The following is a 13,118-nucleotide window of genomic DNA, read 5'->3' as shown; positions in this document are numbered from 1 at the left end:
TGTTACTTTAATAAATATGTAATATAACATTCCTTTGGCTAACATGCTTATCTATAGAACCTAGAGTTCGGGGTTTACATACCCAATCTAATAAAGTAATCCAATGTGATAAAATATCAATCAATTTACATAGCTCATACTTTAATTATATGTATTATTATTGAAATATGTCTAACAATTAGAGATTTTTTTTTTGGTTATTATTAAATTGCTTTCTCATAACTTTTTGTTTCTTTAACAGGAGGTTCAAACCTAACTTTTTCTATTGGTAATATAGTTTTTAATTAAAGAAATTATACTTAGAATGACTCTTGAACAAGTCGTTTGAACACACTACTTGACTAAATAGATTTTGACATTTTGTTGATAAAAAATGTTGATTTTGTGTCCATTAGTATTGAAATATTATGTAAATGTTTACGTGTCTAACTTTATTGATGAAGTAATGCTTAAAAATTATGCTAACTTTCGCCAATAAATTCTCCAATAAAATCGAGAAATTTAAAAATTCAAAGATCAAATTGATAATTATTATGGGCTATTTTACACACTTTACAAAAAGAAAGAGAATTAAATTAATAATAATAATAACAACAATGATGGTACAAAAGTGGTACAAATCCAATTCACTTGTATATGCCTATTTTTATATTATTTTATTTTTTCATCTTGATATTAGTGAGAGGTTAAATAAAAAAGATATTTTTATAGAGATAAATATATTAAATTACTGGTTTAGTTAAAATCAACGTAATTCAACCAACATATAATATTTGTTAGCAATCAATAGCTTTGTGTTTGAATCATCCACCTCTGTTATGCTAAAATATGTATATATAAAAGTCATCATTTTTTGATTTTGCCTAAATTAAACACACAAAGTTACCGAAAGTTCTATTAGCTCATACTAACAAATGTGTTAAATTACAATATCAATCCCAAATTTTTGTTACTACAGATATTTTAAATTACCCTTTACAATAATATTTTGAATTGCCATTTAGAGAATTTTTTTTTTTAAATAATGTTTTTTTTAATAAATAATGACAAAAATAGGTTGGGGGAAAGTATTCCCAAAAATAGGTGTTTAAATCGTGTACCGGGTACACGATAAGGCCTAAATTGTATACTAGGTACACGAGTACCTGGCCATCTGACACGTCCAGTCTAGCGTGGCAGTCATGCAGGTTTGACTGAGGGAATCGTGTACCGGTTACACGACTTCCACGCCTTAAAACCTCCGCCTGAACCCTTCTTCTTCCTCACCGAAACGGCTATTCTTCTTCCTCACCGCCACTTATAATCGTTTTCCCTCACCGAGACCATCGATTCCTCCCTTCTATTTATCAAAATCTTGTTGATTTTCTTCACCGAGGCCTTTATTTCATCGAAATCTTCCAAAATTTCAATTTTGCTCGACTTTCAGTCCTCCATTTGATCCTCACTGAATCCTCCATTGTAGCGGTCGTGTTGCTCGATTTTCCTACATTTTTTGCTGCCGAATTTTGCTTGGTATATTTCTTTCTCTAGTTGGGCTGATCTGTATTTATATGTATGTTTTTGCATGTTTTTGGGCTGAATTTTTCTTGGTATATTCCTATATTTTTGTATAGTTTATGTATAGTGTATGTATAGTTTATGTATGTATAGTTTATGTATAGTTTATGTATGTATAGTTTATGTATGTATAGTTTATGTATGTATAGCTTATGTATAGTTTATGTATAGTTTATGTTGTATAGTTTTGTGTATGATTTAGTTTATATATAGTTTGTGTATGATTTAGTTTATGTATAGTTTATGTATGATTTAATTTATGTATAGTTTATGTATGATTTAGCTTATGTATGATTTAGTTTACGTATGTTTTTGGGTTAATCTTACATTTTTTTTATTTGTTTGGATTGATTTAAACTTAGAAATCTTATATGTATAGCTTATGTATGATTTAGTTTATATATGATTGATTTAAACTTAGAAAACTTAGAAATTAGAGTTTTTTGGGTTGACATATTAACATATTTTTTGTCAATTATAACAGTTGAAAAAAACATAGTAAATATGTCGATGCATCCTGAAGATTTAGTAATTCTTGGACCTGGAAAAGATGGAGATAGTGACATCGACGTTAAAGTGGATGAATTATTTGGAAACGACAGTAGTGGTGAACAAGATCTTGAGTTGGTACCATCGGAAATGTTCAACCAAATAGATTGGAAAATGACAAATTCAACGTGTGAACTAGGGTCTACTTTGGAAGAAATGAATGTAGGAGTAGATAACTGTAGTTTAATACAAAAGGGAATGTTGTTTAATACCAAAGAAGATTTACAGCTTGCTGTAAAAAAATATTGTGTGACAGAACACTATGAAATTGTCGTAGTGGAATCAAATCAGGATCTTTGGTATGTTAAATGTAAATTCTGGAGTGACGGTTGTGCTTGGAGGCTAAGGACATGTCGGCGCAAAACTCATGGGATGTTCGAAATCACAAAACTTCAAGGAGAATACTCATGTTTGTGTTCAGAGTTGACACAGGATCATTCACAACTGGATTCAAATTTCATGAGTATCGAAATTCAAAATTTGGTTAGAGCTGATCCTGGAGTACCTGTGGCCCTACTTCAAGAAGTCATGAAAAGACAATATGGCTATAATGTCAATTATAGATAGGTGTGGCAAGCCAAGAGAAAAGTGTTAATTGTTGTATTTGGCGATTGGGAGAAATCATATTCGGAGCTTCCGTATTGGCTGAGTGTTGTTGTTCATTATAATCCAGGAACACGAAGAAACTGGTTTTTCCTTCCCTCTGATATGCCAAGTACGACTATTTTTGGGCGAGTTTTTTGCTCTTTTGGTCCTGCAAGAAAAGTCAACCATTGTAGGCCATTAATCCAAATTTATGGAACTCATCTATACTGAAAGTATAAGGGGAAATTATTGACAGCCTTATCTATTGATGCAAACGAACATATATTTTTCCTTGCTTTTGCTATCGTAGAAGGTGAGAATTCGTCCAGTTGGTCATGGTTTTTGTGGGCATTGCGTGAATATGTTACCCAAAGAGAGGGTATTTGCTTGATTTCTGACAGAAGGGCATTCTTACTGCAATTAATAATCAAGAAATTGGTTGGAGTGAACCCAGAGCGTACCACCAATATTGTCTTCGCCATGTTGCTAGTAATTTCAATACAAAATACAAATCGAAGCAACTAAAAAATTTGGGGTTTAAGGCCGAAAATCAACACCAAAGGCGTAAGTTCATTCAGTGCATGAAAGAATTGAAACAATTGCACCTTGAATGTCTTGAATTTTTTTCAAACATTGACTTAGAAAAATAGACACAGTCACATGACGGTGGGGACTGTTATGGGTGGATGACTAGCAATGCAGCTGAATGCATGAACGGTGTCTTTAAAGGTGCTAGAATGTTACCCATTACTTCTTTGGTTAGGCTAACATTCTATCGCACAATATTGTATTTTGAACATCGGAGACAAGAAATCAGTGAAACACTCGATCGTGGAGACATATATACAGGATATGCCCTAAAGAAACTGAAGAGGTGGGAAAAACGAGCATCGGCACATAGGGTGACATCCATTGACAAGGAAAGTCAAACTTTTGAAGTACAAACTGGCATAAGTATGATTTCTCCCTACAAAGGACAACACACCCAAGTTTTAAGCTTGAAAGAAGGGACATGTTCTTGCAATAAGTGGCAATCATTCAAGATTCCATGCTTCATGTAATTGCAGTTTGTAATTACATGCATATGACATACCACCACTTATTGATGAATGCTACAAATTATCCAATTTCGAGCGTTGTTATGAAGGCCGCTTCCATCCAATTCAACACCCAGATTATTGGCCAGAATTATCATTTATAGAAGTTCGTCCAAATGCGAACTTACTCAGAGAACAAGGTCGGCCAAAAAGTACGTGAATTCATAAAATGGATTGGAGAGAAGCAAGCCAAAAAGTGCAATGTACAATTTGTAAAAGAGAAGGACATAACAGACGCACTTGTCCACACCGTACACTGGGTGCTTCGTCGTCTTCGGGTCATTAGTGCCAGGTATTATTTTATTTATATATTTATTTCGTTACCATTTTATGTAAGAATATAAATTAATTATATTTTTTATAATTTTAGATGGAGTGGTGTATTAGCTGCCTCTGAACAGTCAGCAAATATGTTGCTCGTGTACAAAAAAACATTCGACATGCTGACGCCCAATCAGGTAGTAAATATGTATATAAATGAGAATATTTAAAAAAAAATTATATATATACTTTTCTTTTTTTTTTTTTTTTTTTTGTCATGTTATTTGGACGCCATACTCACAGATTTGTTCATCCTTACCTGATTATTGTCATGATGGTGAAGACATCTGGTTGACTGTTAGCCCTCTTATATGCTTCCATATAGTAGAGTGGCATCATCCAGATCGTGTGCTGAGACAGTTCGGTATGCGACAAACGATACCTTTGTTGTCCTATACACTGCCAAAACTACACCAGATCGATTTAAGAGGTAAGCACGACCAAGACTAGCGTCGAATCCATACGGAGTATTTATCCTACTGGCATGGACGATGTGATCGTTGTGTACAGGGAGAATTAACAAATGGATCAGTTGTATCAGCTGTATCAGACGACTACTTTCCGTGGTACAATTCGATCACGAGGCGATTTATCTCACCAGACGGCGCTTACTATTACTGCATGGTAAGAGATTTAAAATCAGACATTTTCCATACATATAATATGAATATTATTTAATATTTTTTTTTATTTTACAGAATAATTTTATCGGCGATGTTCAACAATATTCGGTGCAGAGCAACCTACCAGAATTGGGTTCAATGTGTCAGCAAACATTGATCAACGTAGAAAGTATTATTCAACAAACAAGACGACTCAATGTTGCTGACACCGGTCGAAGACGTATTCATCGTAGACGACAACGACAACGGGGTGAACCTAATTTCGAGGGACACGAAGACAACCCCATGAGGAGTAAGGGCCAGGGGGCGTTTTTAATTCCCACATTGTATCATTTTCAAATTGGAAATCTCAAAAGAACTAATTATAAATATTCTTTAATATCATGGTATTTTTTTTTAATATGAGTGCAAGATGTTTTCATTGTAGATTAGATATATAATTAAGTTTAATAATGAAATAATTAAGTTTAATAATTAAGTTTAGCAATTAAAAAAATAATTATAAGCAATAATGAAGGAATTAAGTTAAGTTTAACAATTAACTTTAAAAAGGAAAAAAAGAAAAAAAAAATTATAAGCGAATCATGTACCGAGAACACGAGTTCGCTTGACCGGTCAACCAGTCAGCTGACTGGATTAAATGGTACTCGTGTACTCGGTACACGAGTGTGCCACATGGAAATCGTGTACCGGGTACACGATTTCACTACCCTAAATCTGTCAATACTTTCCCAAAACACCTATTTTTCAAAATACTTTCCTCCAATCCTATTTTTGTCATTATTTATTTAAAAAAATCCCATTTAGAACAATAACTTTTAAGAATATTTAATAAATTTATTAGCTTGTGATTTTCAAAAAGTGAACCACATATTACTTATTAGACACCGTTTAAAAAACTTTTATTTTAGTTAATACTTTTTTATTCGATGGTCGACAACATTGACTTTTATTTTAGTAATACTTTTCTATTCGATGGTCGACCACATTGACTTCACCATTCTCTTTGGACAACTTGGGCTTGGCTTTAATGACCAAATCAAAATTTCCACCTTTTTTTTTTCTTCTTCCGACCAACAATTAATTTTTAAATATTTTAGATCTTGAAAATTAAATTGAATTTAGTTTAATAGTGATTGACTTCTTTTATTTTCAGTTTGAAGTTCTATCCCTTAAATTTATAATTGTTGTACTAAAAATTGAAAATTAATATTGAACCGCACGTCCAAATGAAAATATAGGAATTAAAAAAAATATTATGATTTTATGAATTTATGAATTTTTTATTTTTAAGCTCTATCTAACCTGAGCTATTAAGCAAATATGAATATAATTCAACATTTAAATCATCTATTATTTTCATGGTGTAGGAAGTTTAAATCCCCACCCCATTTTTTATATAGAAAAAAATTGTTACATGTAGATATTAGATATTGTTAACTTGACTTGTAAATTATCTTTGATTGAAAATGTGAGTTTATGATAGTTGGAGGTTATTATACATTCTAAATTAGAGGGCGAGCTATTTTAATTTGAGTTACATATGAGGAGAGATGGTAATTAAAAAAATGGTAAATGCTATAATATAATGGAATGGAATGTTTAAATAGCCATAAAAGTATTCTCTATGTCTCTAATGAGTTATAAAGCATATATTTTGTATTATATTTATATGATTTAGTAGGGGTGATAGTCAATTCGGTTTTTTTCGGTTTTGAGGTCAATCAAGAACCAAATCAAACCAATCGGTTTTACAAAGAAGAGTCATTGGATTGGTTTGGTTTATTATCGGTTTGGTTCTCGACATTTTGCATTTTCTTTTTTCTTCCCATTTTTATTTTTTATTACCACTTTGTTTTGATTTTTTTTTTTTTTTGGCTAATTTAAAATTAAAAATGGGTATATTTCTTTTTTTTTAATTGAAATTTGACATTTTTATTTTATTTTATTTTATTTTCACTTTCTAAATACAAAACATACACGCTCCATAATAATTAAAATACTAAGTGTGTATATATACATTAGATTGGTTAGGTTTTGAATTGGTTTTTCTAATAAAAAATCGATCGGATCCAATATTTTTTTTTTTTGTTTTCTCCAAATACAAATCAATATGTCCAATTTTATATTAAAAAACCAAACTAAACTATTGGATCGGTTTGAATTTTCGATTTTTTCAATTTTTTTTGTTAACACTTCCTATGATTTAGACAAGAATTTGAGCTGTTTTTTGTTTTTTTTTTAAGCGTTTGATTCAGGCATTTCATTATTAAATTCATATATCTATTTCAATATTAACAATGCTATATGCGAGCATTGTCGGTACTTGAAATAAAGCATACGCGATACTTGTTCGAATAAGTAAATCAATCAATTATGCATTCAAATCATATTATATCTTCACATTCTTCTGTCTGCTAACGATTGTGTTACTTGCTAATTCTCGATTTCGAGTGAAGAGACAGATTCACTTTATTTTTAAATTTTATGATCACAAAAACATTCTGTACGGTACAAGCCCCAAGCCCCAAGGTCCACAGTTGCAACTTACAAGTGAAAGTTTCACTTGCTTAAATAAACAGAATACAATTCAATCAAATTATCCTGCGAAATTATTTTGAGATTCTAAAAGGTGACCTCAATGTAAAACAGGTCTAAAATTTCTGCATCTCAGTCCAAAATTAAACTATAGCCCTCCTGAATGATATTAAAGTTTGGGAATTACTCCCTTCAAAACTAAATTATTGAAGGAAACAAAAATCGCCGGAACAAAGTCCAAAACTCTGGAGACATTTTCATCAACATCTGAAAAATAAAGAAAACTTTTGCGGTCCAACTACCCCCCACAGCTTAAGCACCACCAGATCCGTATTTCTTCCCAAAGACGATCACCTGCAACTTATCATAACCGGCAAGCACACCAGCACCAGCAACGGCACGGAGAATGTTAGCACCAGCACCCTTGAAGAGAGACTTAGCACCTTCGTTCTTCAAGATCTGAGAGAAGGCATCCAATGAGCTCTTGTACTTCACTGCTTCACCAGATGTCATCATCATTCTTCTACGAACAGTGTCAATTGGGTAGGATGCGAGACCAGCACCATTGGTGATGAGCCAACCCAGGGCAAAGCTAGCAAAGAAGCTATCCTGTAGAGTGACAATAAAATATAATGAGAACATAGCAATTCCAATATTGGTTCCATTGATGAACACAATTTATGCAATACCGCAAAAAACTAATAAAACCACTAGCAAACTGACCTGCATCTTTCCGGTCAATAAAACTGGCTTCAGAGAATCGTACATTCCAAAGTATAAACCACGGTACACAATGATACCAACACAAGAAATGTTAAATCCACGGTAAAGACCAGCAATACCATCAGACTGCAATGTCTTCCTGTAGACATCAACCAGTCCATTAAATTGCCTTTCTCCACCTTTCTTGGCAGCTTTGGCGTCGTTTGCCAATCGAGTACGAGCATAATCAAGAGAGTAAACAAAAAGAAGGGATGAAGCACCAGCTGCACCACCAGATGCCAGGTTACCAGCAAACCATTTCCAGTAACCATCCCTGTCTTTCTTGAAGTTGAAAACTCTCTTGAAGTAATCCTTGAAAGCAAAGTTCAATGCCTGGAGCAAGTAATAACACCACAAAATAATTAGCTCAAAAGAGTTGAGAAAATGGAGATAAAATTAAACAAGGGAAGAAGATTACTCACTTGAGTGGGGAAATAACGGATGACATTGGCAGTGTTTCCTCTCCACAAGGAACCAAAACCCTCGTCTTGGATTGTGCGCTTAAAACAATCACCAATACCCTTGTATGGCTCAGACAAACGTCCAGATTTAATCATCTCATCCTGATTTTGAATTAAGAGTTTGACACGCTCAATTGGGGCAGCGGCTGTCTTGGACACAGCAGCAGACACACCACCCATAAGAAAGTCAACCAAAAAGTTTCCTTTCTCCACAGGGGCAGCAACGAAAATGGGGGAGCCAGTTGAGGCAACCCTAGAAAGATCAGTTGTAGCAACACAGGATTGCATAGCAGGATATTGAAAAGCAGCATTTGTATAATTGCTAATTGATGCACGCCTCTGATAAAGTGCAGGGTTCCTAAAGCCATCGTCACAAGAACGGAAACCCGAAGCAACCCTCGACTGAAGGGAGAGCCGACCAGCAACCTTCTGGTAGATGGTAGGATGTTGAATCTGATCAGCCATGGCTACTTCTTCTCTGCAATAATTCACAATGTCCTGATCAGATGAGAAACTCATTTCATATTCAAAACAAGGATCACACGGAGACACTATCCTGACAGTAATGGGCCAAGACTATACATTTGGCAGGGAAAAAAGCTATTCAAGAAATATGAAACCTATACAGAATCGAAGAACAGTGAAAAATTTATAAACATCTTTAAACGTTGCAACACGTGGACTATTCTAAATCTCATTGAAAACATAGCACTAATGACAAAAGCCAAGGGTTGAAAAATAGAAACACCATATGTGAGTATATAGAAATCATTGCTATGGCATCCGATCCTTTACTGTATTATAAAATATTGAATCGCCATAACAAAACATGATTAATAAGATAAGGAAGAAAAACGTACGCAAACACACCACAATAAGATCTGGCTCAAAGCAAATAAACTACAGAGGAAATGCATCCCTAAGAACACAGAATCATAGCTAGAATTTGCTGATCCAGAGTAAAACAACGGATGCAACATCCCTAAGATGCCATGGTCAATAATATCGTGAGAATATGACAGGCTTAAAAAAATACAACTCGTAAAAATAGATTCCGTTCACAAACTATAGTCTTGATCTAGAAATGAATATGAGAAGACTAACAGACGATAAAAGAAAATTCACAACATCAGGACTGCGTCCCCAAACTTCAACAGCAGAACTGCAGCAATAGATAAGGTGAACAGCAAACGACTACATGGGACATATTTAGGAAAAACAGTATAACAAAAGAAAAAGGAAAAAAAAAAGGCTCGATATACAGATCTTGATCTAGAAATGAATATGAGAAGACCAACAGACGTTTCCGACTAAATGAAGTGCGTGGATCGGAAATTTATCAAATAGCGACGGATCGGATCCCAAAAAAGGCACAAGAAAGACGAACAAGGATCGGTTTTACCAAACACGAACCGTTAGGAAAGTGAAAGTATGAAGAACTAGCGGATCTGAGGACGAAATTGAGAGTGATCGAGAGAGAAACGGTGGATCTAAAAGAGAGAAAGAGGAGTATACCTTGTGAGAAAACTAATGGCCGCGAGGGAATTTGGGAGGAGGCCGCCGCGGCTACAATGTCGCGTTGAGAGGAAGCGAAAATTTCAGGCGGAGATAGGGTTAAAAGCTGGAACATAGGGTCGCCATTGGGGGTTTAAAATGGGCCGTTATTGGGCCGGGTTGGGCCTCTATATCAAAGCCTTTACCCATAAGATTTTTATTCACGATTTTTATAGTTAATTAATGTGTGGAAATTTAAATTTCTACAAAAATTTTAGTCATTTTATTAGCATACTTCTTGGCTCATAGTGACTCATAGACGTCATTTGAACATACCACTCAAAGTAAATAGATTTTGTTGATATATTCATGGGTTGGGTTGGGTTGGGTTGAAAGACTTTTTAGATCCAATCCAATTGTTCGAGTTGTAAATTTTTTCAAATCCTTATTAAAAAAATTAACCCAACCAAACTTAACCATGAAATATTTGAATTGGATTGATTCGGGTTAATCGGGTCATTTATTTAAAATTTTGTTCTAAAAAGAAACAAAACATAAATATGTAAAAATCTAATTTCATTATTTTCATATATTAAATTAAGATTAGCAACTCAATTTCAATTTATATAGTAAAAATTTTCTCTCTAAAATGCAAAAAAAACTACTTTTAAGAGTGGTTGAAAAATAAAATATTCAAAAAATATTGAAATTAAATAAAATTAAAATCAATATATGTATAAATAATTGTGTTATAAGTAATAAAAAATATATTTTTTAAAGTTAATAATAAATTCGGGTTGGTTTGGATTATATTAGGTGAACCTATAAACCAACTCAACCCATAAAATTTTCATTTATTTGAATTCAACCCAACCCAAATGAGTTGATAATCCAAACCAAACCGCACGGGTTGGATTGAGTTTATCGGTTTTTTCGGATCATCGGGTTTTTTGAACACCCCTAGTTGATAGACGTATTGATTATATGTGTTAACTAATATTGAAATATTATGTCTATGTGTCTGACTTTGTTGATGACGTAATTATAAAAATTGGTACAAACTTTCATTGAATATATGAAAGTTTAAAGACCAAATTGATAATTAACTATAAGTTTAAGGGATTTTTTTATATGTTTTAAGTAAAGTAAGAAAGTTTTTAAAATAATAATAATACAAAAGTGATATAAATCTTATTCACTTGTACACACCCCTTTTTAGTAATGAATATAATCTAATTAACCTATGCTATAGGTTAGCGACTAATAGTATTGTGTTTGAATCTTCCACTTCTATTGTACTAAAAAATGTTTAGATCATCTTATTAATTAAATTCTATTATTAGTGAAAATTATATTAGCTCACACATAAACATGTTAAATTACTATATTAATCCCTAATATCTATGAACTACTAATTTATCGGATCAACATTTAGATCTCTGAAATTTAAATGTATTTAATAAATTTATGTACTTTCAATTTCATAGCCGTAAGTTTTTAAAATTCAATTACATGTTACTTATTAGACACCATTTTAGAAACTTCTCGTTTATAGTTTCCTTTACTTCATATTTTTTCCCTTTTTTCTTCTTGGCCTGGCCATTAATTTCGGACAATTTCCTTACTTTGCTTTAATGACTAAATTAATTTTTCCACTTATTCCGTCAAAATATTTTTAAAACTTGAAATTTTAGGTAAGGCTATGTTTATCAAGCATTAACGAAAATTGATATAATCGTTATTAGATTTTATTGATGGATGAATCCTAATAAACTTGGATCACAAATGTAATTAGACTATTTTTTATCGTGTTTACCTAACATTATGAATCTATTACATTTTATTGTTACCATGATCATTACCGTCACTGCTTGACCCTAATGGTAACGGTAACAATAACGACAACGGTAAAGGTAACAATAAATGTGGTAAATTCATAATTTTCATATTATTTTAGTGAAAAATATTTGTAACAGTATCGATAAAGGTAGTCGGCCTTACGTAATTTTCAACCGCAATCAGATTTGGCACCCTTCATTCCTTAATTATGTTACACAATTTGATTACAAATTTCAAGGTGGACCCCACATCTCTTTACGGTTACGGAAAGTATGTAAACAACAACAAAAGTAATCCGTTGTGGCCCACTTTTACATTACCATTGATGATTACCTTTCAACTAGGTTAAACGTGGCCTAATTTTAGTTAGTTTGATGATAATTGACATATCATCTCTTCTTTGAAGTGGGAAGCTCGATCCTCTATACACACGATTACTACAACAAAAACTGCTTTTAGCAACAAAATTACAGTGATAAAAAAATATTTAATTGCAATTTTTGCAACAAAAGATCAATTCATTGCAACTCGTGCGACGAATTGTATTTTTGTTGCTTAAATCTTGAGCCAATTTTATCTTTTCGTTGCAATTTGGGAGGAATTATATTTTTTTCGCAATAATGCTTGCGACTGTTTTATATGTTCTTTGCAAATTAGGACGAAAATATGAAATTGCCACAAATTTAAAAATTCAAAACATACGCAGGCAACAAAAGGGTTTTCATTTCCATCCTTTCACCGAGCACCATTCTTAAACTCCATTTTAAGTTTTCTTTTTTCATAAAAGGCAAATAAATGCTGATTTTGATGGTTTAGAGGTGCAAGTTCTTCCATTTTCACATGGAGATGGGAGGTTCTTCCATTTTTACGAGGGAGGGGGTGGTTCTTTTGATTTTCAGAAAGGGGCGTACGTTTTTTAATTTTAATATTCTGTTAGGTTTTATATTTTAATGTATTTCTTCAATGTCAAATTGTCTGTATCATTTTGTTTGGGGTTTTCTCCCATTTTTAAGTTTTTTTTTCCTTTCTGTTTAGAGAACATCGTTGGAGCCTGAATTGTTTTTTTTAATTCAGCATTTGGATGTATTTAAAAAGTTTCATCATGTTTTTTTAGCTTAAACCTTGTTACTTAGAAATATTTGTGTTATTTAGAGCATATTTGTATGATTTAAGTTTGATTTAGGGCTTGTTGTTGGATGAAAGTGTGATTTTTAGTCTATTATGTGTCAAAAGTATGAATATGGAGGTTATTTATGTGTCAAAAGTTTGATTTGCAACTTATTATTGCAAAA

At 32.7% G+C, this 13,118-nt stretch overlaps 1 protein-coding gene across 3 annotated transcripts; it reads right to left on the bottom strand.

Moving 5' to 3' along the window:
• Positions 1-7,179: 7,179 nt before the first annotated feature.
• LOC120075763 (ADP/ATP translocase 1, mitochondrial-like) lies at positions 7,180-10,196 on the bottom strand. 3 transcript variants are annotated; one of them, XM_039029424.2, is made up of 4 exons: positions 10,009-10,196; positions 8,455-8,971; positions 7,994-8,365; positions 7,180-7,879 (listed from the first exon to the last, which is right to left on the bottom strand). In XM_039029424.2, exons 2-4 carry the CDS (start codon positions 8,956-8,958, stop codon positions 7,583-7,585), a joined length of 1,173 nt encoding a protein of 390 aa, XP_038885352.1. In that variant the 5' UTR covers positions 8,959-8,971; positions 10,009-10,196; the 3' UTR covers positions 7,180-7,582. The 3 variants fall into 3 exon arrangements, with proteins under 3 accessions (XP_038885352.1, XP_038885353.1, XP_090168979.1); XM_039029425.2 differs by having other exon boundaries at positions 8,455-8,991; positions 10,009-10,116; XM_090312853.1 differs by having other exon boundaries at positions 9,907-10,074.
• Between the last annotated feature and the right edge of the window lie 2,922 nt (positions 10,197-13,118).

This window comes from Benincasa hispida, chromosome 4 (assembly GCF_027475165.1).
Source record: "Benincasa hispida cultivar pf3 chromosome 4, pf3_genome.v1.1, whole genome shotgun sequence".
Lineage (NCBI taxonomy): Eukaryota > Viridiplantae > Streptophyta > Magnoliopsida > Cucurbitales > Cucurbitaceae > Benincasa > Benincasa hispida.
Note: the sequence above shows the minus strand (reverse complement) of the source record. Positions and strands in the feature narration are given on the sequence as shown.

Bases quoted from the DNA above. Each gene is read 5' to 3' on its own strand.
- LOC120075763 (XM_039029424.2), bottom strand. From the start codon at position 8,958: ATGGCTGATCAGATTCAACATCCTACCATCTACCAGAAGGTTGCTGGT. The intron at 8,366-8,454 runs GTGAGTAATCTT...TACTTGCTCCAG, and splicing joins TCCGTTATTTCCCCACTCAA to GCATTGAACTTTGCTTTCAA. The intron at 7,880-7,993 runs GTCAGTTTGCTA...GTCACTCTACAG, and splicing joins TATTGACCGGAAAGATGCAG to GATAGCTTCTTTGCTAGCTT.